The following is a 23,993-nucleotide window of genomic DNA, read 5'->3' as shown; positions in this document are numbered from 1 at the left end:
GCTTGTTTGTTTTCAGGGTGAAAGAGATTTGTCCCTAGTATACATTTTCTTTTTAATTTCTTGTCTCCTTTTTTACCATCAGTATTTGTAAGTGTTTATTACTAGCTGATTTATGATTGCTTTATTCTCCCTTAGCACCTACCAACTAACACTGCTTCTTTTTTTTTTGTTATATTACTGTAGTGGGGTACACAAAGTGTTTACAATATATCATAGTTAAATTCACCACCTCCATTGTTTTCCTTTATCCCCTTACTCCCATTCTTAGAATGGTTTCAACAAATCTCATTTTTCCATTTTCATACATGAGTATATAATATTTCTATCATATTCACCTTCTTTCACCCTTTCCTTATAGCCTTCCCCCTCCCACTGGAACCAACCCCCAGATGGGATCTGCTTTACCTTCCTGTCCTCCATCTTGAACAGACAGTTCTGTATGTATAAGATAGCTATACAGGGAGTTTCATTATGACATTTCTGTGTATGTATGTACTATATCCCGAATTGGTTCATCTCCTCCATTTTTCTCCTTTCTACCTTAATTCCTGTCTTACGGTGATTTCAGCAGGCTTAAAAAATTTATATGCATTCTTGTATAGAAAATATATCAACAATATTTACCTTCTTTACCCTCTCCTTCCTGTTAGTGTCCCTCTCTTAGTGTGGCCTGTTTTCATTATTGTCCTTCATTCTTTAGGTGTCTGTTTGTTGTTCAGCGGGATTTTTGTCTTGGTATTATATATGCATTGTGTTTAACCCCCTCCTCCACTGCCCTTCCTTTCCCCCCATCCTATGTTGCTTAAGTTTTCAGCATGTTTCCTTGCATCTTGTTTCTTCACAGATGTGCTATATTTCATTATTAACTTTCTTTCCTTCTTTTCCTCCTCCCTTGGTCTCCTCTACAAGTCCAACACCTGCAAACGACAACCTTTCATTCTTCTTTATGACTGAATGAAGTTCCATTGTATATAAATAGCTCCTTTTCTTAATCCATTCATCAGTTGTAGGGCATATTGGCTGTTTCTTTAGCTTGGCTATTGTGAATAATGCTGCAGTAAACATGGTTGTGCAGGTGTCTTTATTGTAACCTGATTTACATTCCTTTGGTTACATCCCTAGGAGTGGTATTGCTGGGTCATATGGCAGTTCTATTTTTAGTTATTTGAGGAGCCTCTATACTGTTTTCCTAATGGTTGTACTAATTTACATTCCCACCAGCAGTGTATGAGGGCTCTTTTTTCCCCATATTCTTGCCGACATTGTTGTTTGTGTTCTTGATGATAGTCATTCTGACAGGAATGAGGTGAAATCTTAAAACATGGTTTTGACTTGTATTTCCTTTATATGGCTAGGCATGTTGAGCATTTCTTCATATTTTTTGGCTACTTGGACTACTTCGTTTGTAAAAGCTCTGTTCAGTTCATTTGCTCATTTCTTCTTTGGGTCATTGATTTTGGAGGAGTTTAGTTTTCTGAGTTCCCTATGTATTCTAGTTATTAATCCATTGTCAGATACATAACTGGCAAAGATTTTCTTCTATTCTGTGGGCAGCCTCTTCAATCTGGTTACCATTTCTTTTGTTGTGCAGAAGCTTTTTAATTTCATGGAGTACCATTTGTCCATCCTTTCTCTTAGTTGCTGAGCTATTAGAGTTCTGTTTAGGAAGTCCTTGCCTGTGCCTGTTGCCTCCAGTGTATTCCCTGCTCTTTCCTATACTTGCTTCAAAGTTTCAAGTCTTATATTAAGGTCCTTAATCCACTTTGAGTTAATACTTGTACAGGGTGAAAGACATGGATCTAGTTTCAGTTTTCTGCATGTAGATAATCTAGTTTTCCCTGCAACATTTGTTAAAGAGGCTGTCTTTTCTCCATCATATGTTTTGGGTACCTTTGTCAAAAATAAGGTGGACATAGCTGCATGGGTTCATATTTAGGTCTTCTGTTCCATTGGTCTTCATGTCTGCTTTGTGCTGGAACCATGCTGTTTTTATTGCTATGGCACTATAGTGTAGTTTGAAGTTGAGTATTATTATGCCTACAGCATTGCTTTTTTTGTTCAGTGTTTCCTTGGCTATTCCCATTTTTTTATGAACTTTTGGGTTGATTTTTCAGTCTCTGTATAAATGTTATTGGAAGTTTGATAGGAATTGCATTGAACATGTAAATTGCTTTTGATAATATAGCAGTTTTCACAATTTTCGCCAGTCCATGGGCATGGAAGATCTTTCCATCTTCTGTAGTCTTCTTTCTTAATGGTTTATAGTTTTCTTCTTCATCCAACACTGCTTCTTTAAGATGATCTGTCATGAGGTTCAAGTCTAATCCCAGCTTCTTGGGAGGCAGAGATTGGGAGGATCACAGTTCAAGGCCAGCATGGGCCCCCATCTCAACCAATAGCTGGGTGTGGTGGTGTGCACCTGTTGTTCCAGCCACTCAGGAAACATAAATAGGAGGATTGTAGTCCAGGCCTACTGGGGCATAAATATGAGAGCGTATCCCAAAAATAAGTAAAGCAAAAAAGGGGAGTAGCTCAAGTGGTAGAGCATCTGTCTAGCAAGTACAAGGCCCTCATTTGAAACCCTAGTACTGCCAGGGAGGGGAAAAGGGGGAGTGTTATCTATCTATCATGTCTTGTCATGAATTTATTAATTTATTACATTTATTCACCTTTTCATTCTCATTCCTCCTTGGCTCCATTAGAATACTTGACATGGTTGTCACTCACTTTTGAATCTGTTCTCCTTATCCTCTCAGTTACCACTGCTTTTCTTCTCCCTTTTTGGTTATTTCTCTGTTTCATTGCCTTGTCTTCTTCTTCCTTCATCACTTTACATCATTCCCTTTCTAGTTAATTTAACCACTCTCACTTTTAGCTTTCAACTTTAAGTCTTCCAATTTCAGTCCTAGTTTTCCTGAAATCCATCTGTGTATCTCTGTTCTGTAGATATTTTTACCCTAGACCAGTGAATGTTTCAGAAACAAAAGTAAGCCAAATGCTATCATCTGTCTAGGATTCACATGACTACCATGAAGTTCTTTATTATTTATTTATATTTTTATTTATTGTTGTTGTAGTGGGGTTTGTACTCAAGAGTCTTGCATTTTCTATAGACACCATACCACTTAAACTATGCCCCCATCCCTTTTGCTGTAGGTACTTTTTATTGTTATACACCGAAATTTATGCAATAACTTTCAGGCTCAGTTCTAGTTTCTGGGGTAAAAGGGTGCCCAAGGCAGACCAATAAGCAACAGAGGTAAGTTAATGTCAGATGGGAACAGATACTGAGTGGAAAATACAAAGTAACTTGGGAGGGCTACTTTAGAGGATGGTGAGGGGGCTGTGGCGATGTCACTTGAGCCAAGGGCTGAGGGGAGCATTAGGGCTAACCACCTGAACATCAAAACAAAAACAAGGTCATTAAGTTTCACCAAGATATGGTTGCCCACTGGAGGCTGGGCCAGAAGCAGGGAAATAAGCAAGTGTGAGAGGCAAGCATGCATCCCAGCCGAGAGTTAAGAGAAGGGCGCTTCCTCATGTGATTGCCACCTGCACCAACTAAAGCCGAGGGAGGGGAGGATAGGGACCGTGACCTCGTGACTGACAAGTAGTAAACTGCCTCAGTTAGTAAAACACTGACTGGAGCTCTGGGCTGATTGGTGCTGCAGGAACCCTGAGCACTCTCAACTCCGAGATCCACAATCTGGGCCTCCAGGTGCCACTTCCCAGGCGTGGCTCAAATGGCTTTAGGTTTTTTTAATAGGGTCTCGCTTTTATGCCCTGGCAGGCCTGGACCTCAGTCCTCCTATTTATGCTTGCCCGCATAGCTGGAGTTAACGTGCATACCACCATGCCCAAATTTTTATTGACTAAGTTGGAGTCTCACTAATGTTTGTACCTGTGTTGGCCTCAAAATGCGATTCTTCTGATCTGTCTCAGCTCCCAAGTAGCTAAGATTACAAGCATGACCCTCCGTGCCTGACTTCCTGAAGTTCTTTTGATACAGTGTGCATCATGGCTTTCTAAGACTCCTTCTTACCTCCCAGCTAATGCAGTGTCCTGTACTCATATCCGGTGTGGTCTAAAACAGGCCCCGGGATTTTTCCCTTAGTATGCTGCTAGGTAGAGTGCTAGTTTCTTACTCTGTTCCAAACACATAACTACCAAATGGGTCTTTAATTCTGCCCTTAGTTTATAGTGGATTAAATTGGAAAACATTTTATTTGTTAAACAAAGGGTCATTGTTCCTCCCTTGTCCCCTTTATCACAGGCTTCCCACCTGTCCTGTAGAATTTCTAAATCCATTCTACCTTAGAATATTCTCAGTTGGCTCCAGATGTTGTTCTTATCCTTTTCTGAATTCCCAGTGAGCCCCAGCTCTACAGTTCATTCTCATCTTACTCATTGTTAACCTGATGGAACTGAAAGTTTCCATTGTCAAAAGTTAGGTCCGTCCTTTCTGCCTTTTTCTCTACTTTAATAGTATTCTTCTTCCCCAAGGAATGGCACACCCTTACTTTTGACCAGTGTGGATGGACTCTTGTTCTGAGCTTGACGTCTGAATTGTAGAGAATAATCCTAAATATCTCAAAAGAGGAGATTAAAAAATTTTAAGGCAGTTGGAGCATTGTTGAAAATAAGACTCTCTCAAAGAAAAGCAATAAATTTGTAATTTTAAGTGATTTTCTTTAAAAATAATTTTTGGATTATTTTTATACCTTATTTGCTTATAGCTCTTAAGTACTGGAGAATATAAGACCTTTCAGTGTCTAATTCCTAAGTATTTTCAGTTCCTTCAGCCTTTTTTATTTTCTTGAAAAATCCTTCTGTATCTTTATAGCTATTCTTTGTTTTTGTGATTCTTGGTGTTGGAGTTTGAACGTCAGCCTACACCTGGATCCAGTTCACCAGCCCTTTTTTGTGATGGGTTTTATTCAAGATAAAGTTTCTCTAACTGCTTGTCTGAGCTGGCTTTGAACTGTGATGCTCCTGATCTCTGCCTCCTGAGCAGCTAGGATTACAGGTGTGAGCCACCAGTGCCCAGCTACATTCTTTGTTGTTACTGAAAATTTTTTTGTTAATACTGGGGTTTGAACTCAGGGCCTCATACTACTCGAGTCACAACATGTTTTAATTTTTAATACATATTACTTGTACATATTAATGTTATTTAGTGTGATTTCCATGTGTGCCAAGTACATTGATCCTATCTATCTACCTTTTTTCTTAATTAAAATGAACTCCTAGCTGTTAGCTAGCTTCTACCCCATCATATTCTGCTTTCCTTCATGCAACCTCAGAACTCTTATGTGTCACTGTTCATTTTTATCTTATCTTGTTTGTGACCATTCATTCATTTCACAAATACTTATTTTGTGCCTATGCCAGCCCCTGTCTGTGTCCCTCATTCTTTAACCCCAGCCATGAACTCCAGGGCAGGCAACTTGCCTCTTTGTATTTGTAATTATCAACCTCTAGTCTAATATCTTAAATAGTAGGCATACTACCAATATTGTTGAATATTAAGGAAATCATTCAAGTTGATACTGATACAGAATCAAGATTATTAAAATACGGTCAAAAAGGAGTTCTGGTCACGGTTTTCTTGAGGTATAATTTACACATAATAAAACTCACCTATTCATACATAACTTATGACTTTCCACAATTCCATACAGTCTGTAACCAAGTAGCATTTTTTGCAGGCAGGTGAGAACAGGGTCTTTCAGGATCTGTAATCCAAGCTGGCCTTGAACCTGTTATCCTTCTGCTTTAGCCTCCTGAATGCTTAGATGATAGGTCTGTGCCATCACACCTGGCCTAATAGATTTTTAAAACTTAGGTCTTAACATTATGTTCTTACTATATTATAGCTAAAACAATTTTTCTCTTTTCCCACTTTCATTTCTGTATTTCTATTAACTTTATGGAGATGTAACATGAACAGAGAAGGTAAATTTTTTTACTTTGTTTTTGGTGACAGAATCTTACTGTGTTTCCCAGGCTGGCCTCAAACATGCAGTCCTCCTGCTTTAGCATACCAAATGCTTTGATTATGGGCTTTTTTTTTTTTTCTCCTTTTTGCTAATACACAAAACTATATGTGTGCAATTTGTATATTAAATCTAGATAAATCAGAGGCAACGTAAGACCCTTTTTATAGATAAAAACTCCTACTCGTGGCTGAATTCAGACAACTAAAATTTTTAAGTTTTATTTTAATAATTCAAGCTGTGGACAGGTGTGGAAGACATCAAAAAATAAAAAATGTCATTTTCTCTCTTCCCTTACCAATAACTAGACAAGTAAAACAAAAAAGTATGCTTGTTTGAAGAGAAAACTTGTCTCATTTAAAAAATGATTCACATTTTTTTAGAAGTCAAAGTCTTTGCCTCTTCTGAAGAAACAATTACATATCCACATTTTTGCAAATAATTTCAGTCTTCTCAACTTCTTGAAGATCTCTTGTTTAAAACTATTTTTGTGATACTATCTTAGACTTGTAAACTCTTTAATAGTAGTTACCCCCAGGTCAAAGAAATGACTATTTGAAATTTTCTGAGAATGTTTTCTGGGGACTATTGCAAGCTAGAAAATTTTTTTTCCTATCCACACAGACTGTGTTGGTGTAACCATTTTCCTGGTGTGTTTGCAGTTGCTTCTCAAACTTTAGCTTACATAAGAATCACTGAAAAAGCTTATTAAAGTGTGTTCCTAGTTCCCATTGCCAGAGATTAATTCAGTGGGTTCATGGAGAGCCCAAGACTTTGCATTTCTAAATAAGCTCTTGGGTGATGCTGATGCTGTAAAACTCTACTTTTAGAATTACTGTGCTAAACTTGTCCTGGTTTTCTAGTATAGAAAAGCTTTCCTTACCAGACTTACAAGGGATAGAAAAGCTGTTGTCATGGACTACAAAGTTTGCTTAGTAGTTTTCTGTTCTGTGCATCAGGGAAGCATGAATTCTGCTTTAAGTTTTTTAAACTAGTAGTAATTGCAAAGGACTGTTGAAGTGTTTTAAGTTTACAGATAATCAGCAGTAGCATTTAGCACAAGTAGTGTTATTTCCTAGATCATTTACAGTCCATTCCCGTTCCTCTGTACAAGCGTACTAAGAATGGAAAGTGATTAAAAAAAAGTGATTGTTTCTGATAACTGCTCATACTATAGCAAAAATATGTTGTTAGCAAAAATTTTAAATTGCTTTCAGTGCTTAATAAAAATTAACTTGGATGCTCTTTCTTTTTTTTAAACTCTTTGAGAGTTTTCTTTTTTATATAATGGTGAAGTACTAGTCAAACAAAAATTTGAGTAGAATGGCTGGAGGAGTGGCTCAAGTGGTAGAAGCCTGAGGCCCTGAGTTCAAACCCCAGTGTCACTAAAAAAAAAAAAAAAGAAAAGAAAAATATTTGTAGGGTTAATACATGTCATTAGAAAATAAAGAGATATAGCTGGACATGGTGGTACATGCCTGTAGTCCCAGATACTTGTGAGGTTTGGCCCATGAGTTTGAGACTAGCCAGGACAGCATAGCAAGACCCTGTCACAAAAGAAAAGGAAAAGAAAAGATAAAATAAAATATAAAATAAAATATTTAATTTAACAGGGATGATAAGCATTATGACTTTTACTATATAGTAAAATTATTAAAATCTCTTGTCTTTCCAGCTTTCATAGTAACCGTCCAAGTAAAAGGTTTTGTTTATTTAAGAAGCATTCAGAAAATCTCAGGTAACTAGTGGATCTTTTTATTTTTTTATTCTTTCTGTTGAACAATGTTATTGATTTAATTTTTTCTTATATAACAGTCTTATTGATATCTGATTTACAAACCATACAATTCGTAAATTTAACATGTACAATGAACAGGTTTTATTATATCCAGAATTTTGCAGTCGTCACCACAATTTAGTACATTTTCATCACTCCAAAAAGAAACTCTATACTTACTTATTAGTGGTCATCCCCATTTCTCTCCAACTCTGCCCATTCCTAAACAACCACAAATCTACTTTGGATCTATCCATATAGACTAGTCCTTTGTGGTATCTTACATATAAATGGAACTACACATTGTGTGGTCCTTTGTGACTGCCTGTCAAGGTTCATCTGCATTGTAGCATATATCAACGCTCCATTCTTTTAAATTGCTGCGTAATGTCCCATTTTATAGATATACTATACTTTATCCATTTGGGTCTAAGTTTTTATATGGAAATCATTTCTCTTTAGTGTGTTCTTAGGATTGGATTTGCTAGCTTACGTGATAAGTCTGTGTTTAGCCTTTGAGAAATTTCCAGACAGTATTTCAACATAGCTCAACTATTTAACTTCCCACAAGCAGTGATTCAGGGATTGTTGTTCTATATCTTTTGCAATGCTTGTTATTACCTCTTTTTGATTATGAAATGGCCTATTGTGGTTTGCTATAATGTTTTTTATCAACCTGATGCTGGGATGCCAATTTGGAAATCTTCAGTGATTGTTACTGGATGAGTTCTGTTAATTACTATTTTGACCAGAGGTATGATATAATCTCTTGCTAAGTTTATTTTAGTGGTGACAATTGGTGCCAAGATGAAATGCACTTCCATTATAAGATGAGAATAAAAATAAAGCTTCCAACAGTATTTGAATAGTAAAATAACTAAGTTACTTAGTAAAATGACTATAACATATTCTCAGTTTCGAAGTAAATTTTGGAAACCACTAGAATTCTTGAAATTCAGTGTAGTCTTCATAATTCTTATTATTTCTTATTCAGACAAGGAAAAGTGTACCACTTGGGTACTATATAGAAAAAAATTATTGATGAATATTTGTAAATGCGTTGATAGCTTTGGTTTTACCATACATTTCATTCACAATTCATTGAGCATCATTTTTTCATATTGTAATTTCTTTGGACTCTGATTTTCTTTGTTCTTCTTATGTTGCCATTTTCTTTGAAATATTATTTTTGTCCCACCAAGCTAATATATTGAAGTAAGCTTTAGCAAATACTTAGTTTGATGCTTTGGGTCAGTAGAGAAAGTGGAAGATAATCTACCATAGTATTGTTGTAAGACATGTTTGTGTGTAATACGTGAATATCTTGTACATATTAAAAGGAAAGATTTTTGTAAAAAATGAAATGGGGTTTGTTTTATTCTAAAAATCAGATTTTAATTTGATTTTTTACCTCACTTGTTAAGCTCTGCTGTGTGTGTGGGGGGGAGGGGTTTATGGTTCTGAGATTTTTTTTTTTTAATGGATCAGGACTTCATGCTTGCTAAGCAGGTGCTCTTCACTTGAGCTACTCCAGCAGCCTTTTTTTATGTTGGGTATTTTCATGATACAGTCTCCCACACTATTTCTCCAGGCTGGCTTCAAACCAGCCTCCTGATCTCTGCCTCTTGAGTAGCTTCAATTACTGGCATGAGCCACTGGCACTGAGCATGTGTTTTTTATTGTTTGTTTGTTTTTATGTGTTTGTTTTTTCAGTTATTTGATTTAAAGATCTAGGTGTTCTCTCAATTTGGGTAGGTCTAAAACTGAAAATTGATTTCTGTGAATGGGACTTAGCATGTATGTAATTATATAAAAGCTTTTGTAATTATCCTTACTTTTAGCTACATATTATGCATTTTTCACTTACATAATGTAGCAGGTCTTATAGACAACCTGAACCAACCTTCAGGTAACATAGTTTATTAGGTGGCTGATAAGGTATGAATGAACATAAATAAACTGGATTTTAATAAGTACAATGAATTATTTAGTTAGCACTATGCTAACTCTACTCTCTGTATAAAGGAGATAATGCATCTACCTCCTCAGGTTGTTACAAGATGTAGATAAAATTGTATGTCTGAAATCAGCCTAGAACAGTGTTAAGCACTCAGTAAATTGCTAACATTGTAAAATGCTGACAAAGTAAATGTTTTAAGGAAGCAGAAAGTCAGGGATAACTAGTTTGAGCTTTAGTGTCAAGTGAAATGACATCATAAGAAAGACTAGTCAGGAGGAGTTGGTTTTGGTAGAAAGTATGATTTTAGTTTAGATGTTCCAGTGCAACCACTAGGGGTAAATACACACAACATGCTGTTAGAGCTTCAGGGGAGATAACAGTGTAAGATATCCTATTTGTTTTTTTCATGCACTTGTAAAACACATTTCTACTATGCAGTCAATATCAAAGGTATGTGTTTTTTATTAAGCAGGCAGTGTGATCCCATTTTGTGATCAATTGTTTGTTCACCTAAGCAAAAAATAATTAGAAGGATTCCAAATAATCTTTTGGACCCCTAAAGGTGGAGGAGCTACAACCAGAACAAATAAGACAGACAGAACCAACTTGAGTCCTCTCTAGTTTGATCTGCTGAAGCAGCATGATATTGTCTCATTTTCTGTGGACTTGGGTTTCTTTCATTCATTCATTGTCTCTCTCTCTCTCTCTCTCTCTCTCTTTCAGTACTAGGGGGTTGAACTCAGGGACTTGTGCTTCCTAGGCAGACACTCTGCTACTTGAGCCAGACCTATTTTCAGACCAAATTATGACAGTCCCAGCCTCCCACAATTTCCCAAATCAAGAAATTTGATTATAAATTCCAGTTACAAATCCCAGTTTAGAGAGAGCTTGAGTTAGGCATTCCATTCCTTGTCCAATGAACTGTGTCCAGTGAAAGAGGCATGTAACTTGCTGTTTACCAGTGAAATTTTTTATTGTCTGTGAGGCCAGTTGGTTCATAGAAAAGACTATATAGTTAGTTATTTAAGCTAAGTATTTTAAATTTTAACTTTGCTTATGCTTTTAAGTTACAAAAACTCCACTTAGAAATAAAAGACTTTTTAATCACTTTTCCAATCAATGCATGATAAAGTTCATTTAAATCGAACAGACTAAATTCTTTTCAACAATACCATTTATAGTTCATATTACATGCAACAATAGTGTAATTTATAGATTGAATTTTGATTTTCTTTTAAACAGCACTTCAAATGCTTGACCCAGTAAACTACTGCAGTTGCTTTATCCTTATAAATATAATAAATTAAATGTATTGTGCCTTTCTAAGTTCTCTGAAGCATTTCAATATTTTTATAGCCTTAATAATATTTTAAAATACATATCAACAAAAAAAAATCACAAGTCTAAACACATTTTAAACTAAAATCTTAAGGTCAGTGGCATGTGCTTTAGTATTCCAGTTATTATATTACGACATGTTTCTGATAGTAAATGCTGTCCAGTGTGATCCATTGAGTATAAACACTATTCTGTATTTAGAAAAAAATTTGACGACTATGGGAATTGTTTCCCAAGCTCTTTTAAAATTTGTAATTGTTACATATTTCATTTAAGAATTAGAAACATTCTGAAGTTTTTTAAAAAGGAGTTAGTAGTGTAGGCCCCAGCAGTTAGGCTAGTTAACAGTCTAGGATAATGAGGAATTCAAGCTTGTGGGTTGCAATATTTTGTTAGCTACTTTAATTAATTCAGTGTTTAAAAAAAAAAAGAATTATACCAACCTTGGATGGTTGTGTTAGAACCTTGACATGTAACATGCAATTGATGGCAACTGTCAAATAATCTATTTTTAAATTTTATCTTCTAATTTTATCTTTGACTAAATAAAACACCAGATTATAAATTCAATTAGAGCACAAACTACACTGTTTTTGTCGTTCATCATTATATTCATAATACTTAGAGGTACACTGTATGTAAAGGTAATCTCAGTGAATAAGTGTTAAGTGACTTTGCAGATGGGCAGAGGAACACATAGAACATGACTTGCCTACATTAATGTAAATTGTTACTGGAGTCAAGATTGGCTGTAGGTCTTTTGACTCTTAGCTTTTATCAGCTGGAATGAGAACGAAATGTGTAAAAAACATAAATACACTCTGTAAATAAGTGATAACATAATTTGGACATGGCTGGGCTGGCCCTTTTCTAGAGAAAATTTATTTCAGTTGTCAAATTTATATGACCAAAATGGTAAATTACAATTATGACGCAAAAAATAAATCATGGAAAATAATCATTGAACTTGTGTATAAAAGATAAAAATCTTTTATGCTTATTTTTTTTAATAGGGGCATTACTCTAGTGTGCCTTAATTGTGATTTCCTAACTGATGTTTCTGGCTTAGATAATATGGCTACACACTTAAGTCTACATGAAACCCATGCTTGCCAAGTTATAATGGAGAAAGGTATGTATATATGGCTGTGCTATTTTGGATTTTTTGATCCCTTATTTTTTGGTCAGCCACAATATGGGCTCTTTACTAAATCATTTTCTCACTCATCATGGTTCATATACTCTTGTAAATGTAAAACTTTTCTTCTAATTTCAGTTTCTGTTTGTATCCCAACTTCTGAACATCTTTCTGAGTAAGTTTAATTTTTATTCAGAGCATTTTACTTTGATGGATTTTAGCACTATTGCATTTTTAAGTGTATCATTAATGGGAATGAAAAATGTTAAATTTTTTAAAAAATCTGCCTGTTTAAATAGGTTCCTGCTCTGTGGAGCTCATGACCTGATGTAAGACAAGTTGGAATTTCCGAAGTTCAAAGTTCTGAGATGTTTTCTTGCACAAAGGCAGTTAGGGAGCCAAGTTCATGACATGAGCTCTCATTATTCAGCTCTTTATCAGTTCTCAGATGGGTCTGTATTTCTATTCCACTTATCTTTGTGTTAGGTTGGCATGTCTTAACATGCCTTCTTTCTCTAGTTGGCTCTCACTAAAAATAACTCTTACTGCTATGGTCTTCTTATTTTGCTTACAGTAATTTACATTTTTCTTTGCTGTGTTTGCCTTTAGAATAATACATTCCAAATGATATGGCTGTTTGTCTTTTTTTTCTGTTTTGTCTGCTTTCTTCGTTTCTTATGTCTTAGGTTTTAGGCCAGATGCTTGTCTTTTTCCTCATTCATTGTCTGTCACTGTGCTATTTTTCTTATTTTTCAGATGCAGAAGCAACCCAGAGATTTCAAAAAATGTCCAGGGTACACCTAGATAGTTTCCCCTCCGATGAAAACAACTGATTCCTGTTCTCTCTTTCCAAGGAATGTGAATAATTTGACTGTGGGATCTGCTCTAGGTTGTGGCCTCAAGAACTCCTATCTTGGGGGAGACTCCCTTCCTACATGGCTGGCCTCCCATCAGGCTGATGTTGATTTGGCCAGAGGTGGCCTGAAGGCCCACCAAATTGAGCATACTTCCCACTGGTGGCTTTGGCTCTTGATCTTAAGTTTATGGGCCAATTATAACTAAGAAAAGCCCCTCAAATCAATGCTTCAGCATCTAAAGTTTAGTTATTTTGGCTATTGCCCTTAAATCTTCCTATACCATGAATGAGTCCAAGAAATAGAAAAACTGGTTGTTAGGAAATCATGGGCACTTTAATATCCTTAGAACAACAGGTCTCTGTAATTATGCTCCAAAATTATAGTTATTTTCACTTTCAGTAAAGTATATTACCCAGTTAACTATAACTTTTTCAATAACAGCACTTTTCAGATTTTTTATTTTTTGTTCTGTAATTTTTTGGAGGCACTCTGGTGTTTAAACTCAGGGCCTCACACTTGCTAGGCAGGCGCTCTTACCACTTGAGCCTCTCCATTAGCTTGATGTCTGTTTTGTGATGTCTGTTTTCCTGTTCTTTTCTTTAAAACTTTAGTGTTTATTTTATTTTACTAAGAACTCCAAGAGATTCCTTAAGCTGCCTGTTTGTAGCTTTTTAATTTGGCTGTTGGTTAGACCATTAGACCACTATTAAATGTTCTGTTCTATTTCAGGATTATTACTATAATCTTAATAATTGTAAGTTTTAAGATATGAAGAATTGGTAAGACTTCTTACAGACCTTAAAACCACATTTTAAAGTAAAGTATTTATACATCTAATATGTAACCTCTACTTAGTCATTAATGTAGTTCTTTTGGGTAAAGGTAGCATATTAAATATATATGGCGACCAGTAATACACAGGTTTCTTTCTTAATATTTATTTTAAATTTGTCATTTGTGTATTTTGAGTTATATTGAGTCCAGATCTATTAAATATTTTTATTTGTTTTTAATAAAAAATGGTGGTATTTAAGTGTCTCAGGAATTACTTGCGAAAGAAAAATTTCATATAAAAGCTATAAGTTTTATCATGTAAATAGGAGCATTACTTTAATTGCTAAATGGCAACCTTGTTACTTCACATGTAGACTGAGGTCTCTGTCTACTTAATGCATCTTGCATTTTTTCCTCTAGCATAATTAAAAAGTTACTGTTTATAATAGTTTTTCAGTTTTAAGGATCTTAATAAGGATCAGCAGCTTCTGAAATTATTACTTGAGCATGTTTGTTTGGTATTTTTCTAAAATCAGTACTTCATTTGTATTTTGGAGCAGAGATAAGACCAGTTTAGATGACCACTTACTATGTAACATAATAAACATTAACATTAATGTTTATTAAAATTGACATTAATTTTTAGTTTTAAGTTTCTGAACAAATTTATACTGTAAATGAAAGATTTTCCAAAATCTCCAAAAGTGGCTTGTTTCTTAGTAGTGGACTTGGTCTTTATCTCCTAGCCTGTTTCTCAGAAGGTTTGTCATCTATCCTCTTTCTACCTAGTTGTTAAAATTTTTGTCCACAAACAACAGCTTTGTTCCATTTTAACATTAATTTTCTATTCATTTGCAGAATAGAAAATTGTACTTTCTTGGTCATAGTTAAAAAATTTGATTACCCAAGGCATCAGGCTACAAACTTAGATCTTAGGAATGTGACTATAGAAAATTAGGGAGATGAGAAGCAATGGGACAAAGTAAACTAAGAAGATGTGGCTAATAATAAAGGAGGAATATCGGGGCTGGTCCTTTGAAGCCTCGGTTATCCTATTTGTAGGGTGTGGGCACTAACTTTTTCTAGAGTTCTGAGGTTTTGCTATTCAGTATTTGTTACACTTTAATGTCATAATTTTTTCTTACAAGAAGAAGAATTCAGAATCCTATATATCCTTCTCCCCAATAGCAGAAACAGGGATTCTTGACCTTGAGAAAACTAAATGCCCATGTTACTCTTAGGTGCATTCAACTCTTTACATGTACTCTTAAGAAACCCTTTTGCATTTCTATAAAAGAAGGTAACTAGGTCATTGTTTCCCAAATTCTGTACTGTAGAACCAATGTCCATACTTTTACACATGATCTGAGAAACAAAAAAGTTTCTGTAATAAATTAAGGAAATTCAGTTTAAAATTAAATTCTTTAATGTGGATTTTCATGCTATATGTGGCCTATGATTGTCTCAGTATTTGACCCTGGAATTTTTTTCCTTCAATACTTACTACCTTCTTGACATTAATCTCCATGGAGCAGCTTGTAGCATGCTGATCTAGATTTAATCATTCTTCAGATTTTCTTAATTGGAAAATAAAAAGTAGTTGTGTAGGGTGTTAGCTAAGAAGGACTCCTAGATATTTCACTCATGTTTATGAATGATTGTTACGTACTCCATGAATGTGGAGCGTATAATTAGATGCTAGCAAGTATACTTTCATTATGTTAGAAATTACATTCAGGAAAAACAGTATCCTCATTATTACGTTTATAAAATTGAAGAAATACATAGCAGAGATAGACTGGTTACTAGCTTATTCTACCTGTGATTGTAGCAGCAAGGGCTATTTTTTTTAATTGAAGAGTGTGGTTACCCAACATTTCACACTGAAAATCTACATTTATATTCTTGATATAAACATATGGTTTATGGTGTTGTGAAAGGAATATAGTCTTGAAATAAGGTAGACCTAGGTTTAAATTCAAGTTTTATGTCTGATTCTATAACCTTGAGTAAATAATTTCATCTTGCCAAAACCTTGCCAAGCCTCAACTTCCTCATCACTAAAAGGTATATAATAATTCCTTGCAGGGTAAAAATAAGATAATAAAGATAATAAAATTAAGGAATAAATTTAGAAATTATTAAATTACTAACTTAAGCAGTTTAGTTAAATATTTAATTGAAATTATTCGTCACTTGTCTGACAGAAGTAAAGCACTCAAAAAATGTGCATTGTTCTTGCTGCTGCTACTATTATCTCTGTTACTGCTACTGTTCTTGCTACTTCCTGATGATAGGAGACCTGAGAACTCCATATCTGTGGAACTTTCTCATCATCGAGAGTTTTAGTAGCAGTCCATCTACACTGTGGTTATTTGTAATTTTGACTTACAATTTAGTCTTGCTGTACATTACTCTGAGCTGCTGGGTCATCAGCATCTCATTACAGTGCTTTCATTGACTCTGCCTTTCTCTAATGTCAGAATTAAGTGTGATTCTGCCTTTCTCTGTCCAAAGACTGAAACAAATAGCCTTTTTGAAAACTAGTACAACAGCCTCTCTGCTTACAAAGACGAGTATTTTTAATTTATGGAATCCCTTCCTTAAAGAAAGTAAGTGTTACCAGGTTTTCATTTCCACAAGTATTAGCTACTTATCCCATTGATACCAATTTTACAAAAGTGGGTAATTTTGCTAGGTAGCAGTAGTCATGTAGTTGTTTCTTTTATAGAACTTTGAAATGATTTTTAAAAATAATCTGCCTTTCTCGGGTGTTAGAGATGCTATTGAACTCAGTCATGAAATTGCTCTTTTCTGTTCCCCATTGTCTCCATTTACCCCTTCCTCTCTGTTTTCCAGTATATTTTTCTGTGTAGAATAATTACATAACATAGACTAGAAGTAGTTTCAAGTTTTATAGGATTCTTTTCCTGACAAAACCTTGAGGATAGAAAGATAATTCTAACACATCTTCATCGCACAAGAATCCATGGTAAATACTTCTAACTTACACTTGAAAACTAGGCTACTTAGTGTCTGTCTTTGATCGAACCAATGTCCCCAAAATTTTGCAAAGTTGATTTCGTACTCTGAATGACTTCCAAGTTTGTTCTAAGTAAAGTACAGTGGGAAGGTCTTTAAGCTATCAAATGCACTACCTCACTGCAGTATGATCAATTACCTCAGTTTCTTCATTTGTGAAACAGAATTGAAAATCATCTTTGTTTTGAAGACATGGAAGTCATATAAGAGGTGTTTACATACAAAATTTTTATATTAACAATTACTTTATTAAACCCCTCTAATATTCTTTAAACTATTAGGAAGAAATGAAATGGGAAACTGACTTTCCTTGAGACTGGATTCCTCCCTTTTATTTCACAATCACTAAGAGAGACACTGAGCTTCATACTTAGTACTAGTAGTAACCACCTTGGTCTTTCATAGTATACTACAGGTAACCTTTCTATCCATTCATGACACTGCACATTAGTGCCCTGCTTCTGTAAGACTCTGTGTCACATGTTGAAAATGGAAACATAATTAAAAGACAGGGTTCCTACTACCTTGGTAATTACAGAATGAAGCATTCAGAACTGTAAGTGTGGAATCCGCTGAATCCATGCCTTCACTGGGTCAACTGATTTCATAATCAGTTAAACCATTAACACTATGTACCAATGGCGTTGTATGACTTTTGTATAATACTGTTCCAGGAGGGATCTGAACTGTTCCCACAGTAAAGCATTGAAACATTCTTAACTCAGCCAATAAGTCATTAATTATCTTTCATATATGCAAGCAGTAAGTAAGCTCTTTTAAGGGCAGAATGGCAACCTTTTCCTTAAGTCTTATATTTGAAAATATTATTTCTGATAAAAAATGTTTACTCTCCTTGAGTCTGTGAACATTTAATAATGTGTAAGGGGCCATTCCATTATTTTCCTGTGAATTTCTGACCTTACTTGCGGAATTACTGTCTCCAGTCCTAATCCACGTTATAGAGTCTTAAAAGTTGATAATGGTCATTTGTCTTCGTTTCATATATTTAAATTAGCAGGAAAAAAAGCAGCCAATCTGACCTATGAATTCATTTTGGGCTTTTTTTGTTCTCTAAACTTTTGAAATGCGACTGGGATTGGAACTATTAGAAGAAATTTCTTTAAGATTGTCTCATGGTCATTAACATCTGAAACCAAATCTTGAGGAAGTATAAGATATTTTTTCCTTTCAAAGTAAATATGCATCTAAAGTCAATAGTTAGGAAGTGCACATTGACACCTAGTGGTTTCTGGCTTTGCAATCCTGTGAGAAAGTGAGATGGAAAGGTAATGAAACTCATGTAGCCCTTCATTTAGGACACACTGTAACAACCTTAATTCCGAGGTCACTGCCATTTTTTCCAGTCTCCTGGTTTAGAGGGTAGTTATCTATAATGAAATGTCCAGGGTGTGATTCAATAAACCTATTCTGGCATTAATTCTGTCTCCATTATGTTTTTACACACACATATTTCCTTTTTCTTGATTGCTTCTCTGTCTCTATATTAGCCCTTTATCAGGAATGATTTTTTTTTTTTTTTTGCTCTTTACTTATTGAAGTGCTAGGGATCAAACCCAGGGCCTTGTCTATACTACCACAGAGCTATACCCCCAGCCACTTCCCCCAACTATAACTGATCAAATCAAGCCCAGCTGTTCAGAAATGGGTAGATTATTTCATATTTGAGCAAATAAGGCTTTTCTGTGGGGTGTACACCAATAATCAAAATTAATATCCAATGTGCTGGAGGGTGAGGTAGAAGCATGGCCAGAAAAATAAAAATAGCGAAGTTGTCTAGGCAGTGAAAATGGCCTGTGTTGTATACTCTCAAGCAAGTTCTGGGCAGGAAGATTGCTACTCGATTCTACCCATGGCAATAATAATCTAGGTGACTTTATTCAGCCTTTTAGGATGCAGATTTTCTCATCTACAAAAATGTAGGCAATTGGATTATATGTCTTTGGACTGAAATCTAATATACTATGATGTTTCTGAATTGAATTGTCAATTGATTGAAAAATAAACAGTAATAGAAATGAGTGTTCATGCTCTAGATGTTGGTTTTGGAGTGATTGACTAGAAATGATGTTTGCACTTAGAGACACACAGAGTGGGCAAATCTAAGTGATAAATATTTCCGTAGGAATGTGTTCTGCAAGTACCACAACTTCAGTATATCTAAAACTGAATTCATTTTTCCTGCAAAATATCTTGGTAAATGGCATTACTACCTCTTGCCACTCAAGGCAAACATTTGGGGTGGGCCATGTTTGTTCTCCCCATATACCTGTATCCACTAGATACATAAGCTCTAACTTGTTTATCGTTTCTCTAAGCCTTCATTTTCTCAATTGACGCTACACTGTTTAGTTGACACAGCCATAAACTGTCTTAACCAGACTCCTTGACTGAATTCTGTCTGCCATTTCTTTCTGTGATGCACAAACTCGATCATACTTTGCTGTTAGTCTTAAATAATAACATTGTAGCACAGCAATCAAGAGCTTCCCTGAAGTGGTCCTTGATCTCTTCAATTTTGCCTTCTACTACTTTTTTTTCCCTGCTCTACATTTCAGTGATACTAAACTGTAGTATATTGGTCATATTACCGTCTCATGTTTGCTTCTGTTCTGCCTTGGATTGCCCTCCCCTGCTTTGCTAATTCCTGTTCTTCCTGCAAAACCAAGTTCACTGTACTGTCCTTGCTGTTTTCTTGCCTCTTTCTGCCTTGTGGCTCAGTCCTTTGTACAGCCATTGCATCATATAGATGTCTCTTTTCTAACACTTTTCACAATTCTCTGATCATTTGCTTCGGTATGTTTGGTTGACAATGAACTCATCAGGAGAGCCTCTTGTCTGTATGTTTGGAATGAATGTCTAAGTAGAAGTTCCTGAGAACTGGTTGACTTTATTACTGGCTTGTTGTACAGATTCTTTTTTTAGCTTTCTTAGTGTGTTTATTAACATTATTAAAATGAAGATTACATTTTTTTAATTAACAGTGAAGTTTTTGACTTTTAATGTTACTGAAAATAAAGAATGTGGCCTAGCTGAAATGAACCTGAATATAGTATGAATGGAACCTGAAAAGAACATGCTACTGTAATGGAACCAGGATATTCACTTAATGTGTAGCTTTGGGTTGACCATATGACCTGCAGAAAAACACATATAGGGCCTTTTATTTCATTTTGGACTTTAAAAGAAAAGAATTATCCTTTGGAAATGAATCAAAGTCTTTTTTCAGCAGATTGCCATGGTGGGAAATACTGCTTACTTATAGTTCTGTTGCAGTCCATCTTCAGTCAGTACTTCTGTTGTCTTTGCTTTGAAAAGTTAAGGTTTGTTTTAAATACTACACTACATTTTCTATAAAAAAAAACAACACAATATTCACTAATGAAAAGTGTAATATAGAGAAGGTCATTAGTTCAGAACTTTGAGCTTAGAAAATTTGATTGTCTTCTCCAAAGCAATTGAATATCTCAAATAACTATTTTAGCACGTATCTTTAAAGAAGAAGAAGTACAGGTTCAAAATTGTGTTTTTCTTGAAAGTATTATTGATGTATTAGTAGTTGTATTAAAATTTATTAATCTTAAAATATGCTTTCATAGTTACAAACTTTTGGTGTATATTTTAGAGATGAATTCATAATGATGAAATTTATAGTGTACATTTCTAATATATTTTAGAGTTCTTTTTCTGAATTTTTTTCTCTGGTTTTATAATTCTGTCCTTTAAAGAAACTACTATTATAGTAAAAGGCACAAAACAAGATTTGGGATAATTAGCCTCTTAATGCTAGTTACTTCAATAACTTCTTCTGCTCTGACCTACTAGTTTGTTAGTAAAATGAAGAATAATAAAAAAAAAAGGACTCATTTTTATCAATTGAAATGCCAACACTAATAGTTTAACATGCTTAATAGCTTTTCTTTTCATTGCTGCATAAAATTAATTTGTTACAATAGACATGTGAAAGTAACACTAGCATTGATGATATTTCTTTTATAAGAATATAAGGTCTTTGTAATATTTTCAACTGTATGAAAAATATTTCATAAAATATCTGCTGACCAAATTGTTTCATAATTTTTTCAAACTGAATCTAAAATGATCAAATGCTTGAGAATAAAAATTATAATAGTCAATTTTTTTCCAAAACCTCATAGCTCAGCACCAGTGGCTCATACCTGTAATCCTAGTTACTTGGGAGGCTGAGATCAGGAGGATTGAGGGTTGAGGCAAGCCTGAATAAATGGTTTTTGAGACTATCTCAACCAGAACAGAGTGGACTGGAGATGTGGCCTACTTTGCAGGCACGAAGCCCTGATGCCCTGAGTTCAAACTCTAGCCTTACTAAAAACAAAACTAAATCTTTATTCATATAATAATCTATGTTTTGGTTTTTTAGACCAAATTTTTGTTTTCTTATTTATAAATGGTGTTCTTAAAACTATTATTTTCACATATACTTTGTTTTATGTAAATATAATTTTTATGAATATTATTCACATTTGAGTATTTGAGACAATTACAAAATCTTTAACCCAAAAAGTTACTAGTATTTGTGTATTTTGTTGATTTGTTGTACAAGTTTTTCCATTCAAGATGTTTAACAAATTAGTTGGAAAGTGCTATAGTGTATTACCAATAGGATGTCTCCACTAAAAGAGCCACACTCTGTTTTGTTACTAATTTTGCGTAAATTCAATATAGACAAGTGATTTTGTAAGTCCATTATTATTACCTAATGAAGAATTAACATTTATAGCTCTATTTTTAAAACAGTTGTGGCACTGGGGATTAAGCCCAAGGCTTCTTATATGGTAAGAATGTGATCTACCACTGAGCTACATCCCAGACACCATGGCCCTAAGTTTTAAAATGGGTCCTCAGAGAATGGATAAAAGAGGAGGGTGCTTACCACCTCCATATGTCATTGCCTAGCCAAGAGAACAATTTTAGGATGGTTGACATTTCTATTCTATTAGATATCTTCATTTTGTCCATGAATTTTAAGTCATTTATAATTACTGCTTGTGTTAAAATACATTATTCCTGATACACAGTTATCAAGCCTGTATAAAGTTATGAAGCATTTAACTCTTGATTAGGGGCATTTCAAGTCAGATTGGCCACCCTACTTTTACATATTAAAACTGGATTTGATATATAGTAACTAAAACAAAGATTCTTTAGAAAAGCTAGCTTTTATATTAGGTTGATTTTATAAGTTTTTCTAGATGCCATATACCTTTTCCAATGTCACAATAACTTATAATTAACATTTTTTAGGAGTCATGAACTTTAAAACAATTACAGCTATTTTTTAAAGCTGTACATATGAAGGCTTTTAAGAGACTATATCCTTTAAGATTATAAGTTTTTTTGTTTTTTCCCCTGCGATTCTACTCCATCCAGAGTAAGTTCATTGTAATATCGAAGTGGTGCCATCTTACTGAATTTCACAGTAGTTTTTGTATCATTTTTTTTGGTCCTATGATAGCAAATACTGGTTCATATTATACGTCTGAACATATAACTTGCTTTTTCTTTTTTTGCATTACTGGGATTTGAACTCAGGGCTTCACACTTGCTAGGCAGGTCGTCTACCTTTTTAACCATGCCCTGGCCCTTGCTTTTACTTTTTAAAAGAATAATTCTTTCTTTAAAATTGTTTTCTATCTTGTTATGATTTTTATCTTAAATTATACTTAGCAAAGAGAGCATTTCTTAAGTTCTCTTGGTCTTACTGTTTTTTGGGAAGTAAATACTTGTTTTTTGTTTTTTTCCCATTGCTGGCCATCAAACCCAGGGCCTACCACATGCTATTGCAAGCATTTTACCACTGAGCCACATTCTCAACCTGAAATACATGTCTTTGTTCATGTATTTAGCACATTTATTGAATATGCTGTTTATTCTCATGCATTTTATTTTTACCTTGAAGTATTTTCAGAAGTCATTCACTATTACAGTATAAAATATACATTTGTTTAGATATACATTGTGACCATTTTAAGCATGGGAAAAAAACCTAACTCATATTTTACTATTGTAAGTATAATATAAAATAATATTTATTTTGTTTTTAAGATTAAAAAATGAATCTACCACTAAGGAACAAGAACCCGTGTGTAAGGTAAATTTGTTTTATCTCATGACTTTATAGCTTACACATTTGAAAGTATTGTTGGTATGACTTTTAAAAATATCAAAGTGCATATGTCCTTAACAATGTCATGGGGAAGAAAAAAAAAATTGAGATTTTTAAATCTTCCTCAGATACAAAAATACCCAATTTTAAATAAAATTGCAAGTGTTTTTCTTCTGACACAGGCATATGTTTCATTTACCTATTATTTAACTAATGGGGATAAACTTATAAATTAAAAATCATTAAGTCAGTAAAATCTCAATCATTTGGCATATTGGAAAGTAAGTATTTCCAGGTGATATAATAATCCTGGGACATTTAAACTGTCAAGTTTGTTGCTAAATTTTAAGATAGAAATGTTTTGAATGTATGTTAGATATGTGTTCAGTTATCTTAAACAGGTATTCTGAATATCAATGTTACTTACTAGTTACTAGACTGATAGAACAGTATAGAAATAGTTTTACTCTAGCACTTACTTTCTTGAAGGCTATTTAAAAGGGTTTTATCTACCAGTAAATTTCTCTAATGGATGTAGGATCTTAAAAGTCTGTTTTATCTTCAGAGGATTTTGGTAGTTTATGGTTTTAAGGAATTGGTACATCTTTATCTAAGATGTTAAATGCTCTACTCTTATTTGATACTGCTTGTAGTGTACCTTCGTAATCCTTTTAATGCCCAAGGGATCTGCAGTGACATTGTCTGTCAACCCTGATATTGAAAGCTTGTGTTCTTTATTTCCCTATTGTCGTGTGCTTTATTTTTTACTTATGATATAAAGACAGAGAATGCAATGTTACATTTTTTGCTTTAGACAGACAGTTATATTTTAGAGGTATTGAAAACTTAAAAATTAATTTTATATTTTTCTTTATTTTTGCCATTTTCATTGCTTGATGTAGCTCTTTTTTATTCTTTATTATGTTGTTGTACTGGGGGTACATTGTG

The 23,993-nt window shown here is 34.2% G+C and overlaps 1 protein-coding gene across 16 annotated transcripts in view; it reads left to right on the top strand.

Moving 5' to 3' along the window:
* Window positions 1-23,993, top strand: part of Znf280d (zinc finger protein 280D) — a 104,255-nt gene that overhangs the window by 61,751 nt on the left and 18,511 nt on the right. For 13 of the 16 annotated variants that reach the window (XM_074066020.1, XM_074066018.1, XM_020177623.2 and 10 more), the window contains 4 exons: window positions 7,672-7,734; window positions 12,085-12,203; window positions 12,348-12,384; window positions 22,985-23,030. In XM_074066020.1, the coding sequence (XP_073922121.1) occupies window positions 7,672-7,734; window positions 12,085-12,203; window positions 12,348-12,384; window positions 22,985-23,030 (265 nt within the window). The remainder of the gene's footprint in view (window positions 1-7,671; window positions 7,735-12,084; window positions 12,204-12,347; window positions 12,385-22,984; window positions 23,031-23,993) is intronic. The other 3 variants (XM_074066017.1, XM_074066029.1, XM_074066019.1) reach the window with 2 other exon arrangements.

This window comes from Castor canadensis, chromosome 2 (assembly GCF_047511655.1).
Source record: "Castor canadensis chromosome 2, mCasCan1.hap1v2, whole genome shotgun sequence".
Classification (NCBI taxonomy): domain Eukaryota; kingdom Metazoa; phylum Chordata; class Mammalia; order Rodentia; family Castoridae; genus Castor; species Castor canadensis.
The sequence above is the reverse complement of the archived record's forward strand: the minus strand, read 5'-3'. Positions and strand labels throughout refer to the sequence as shown.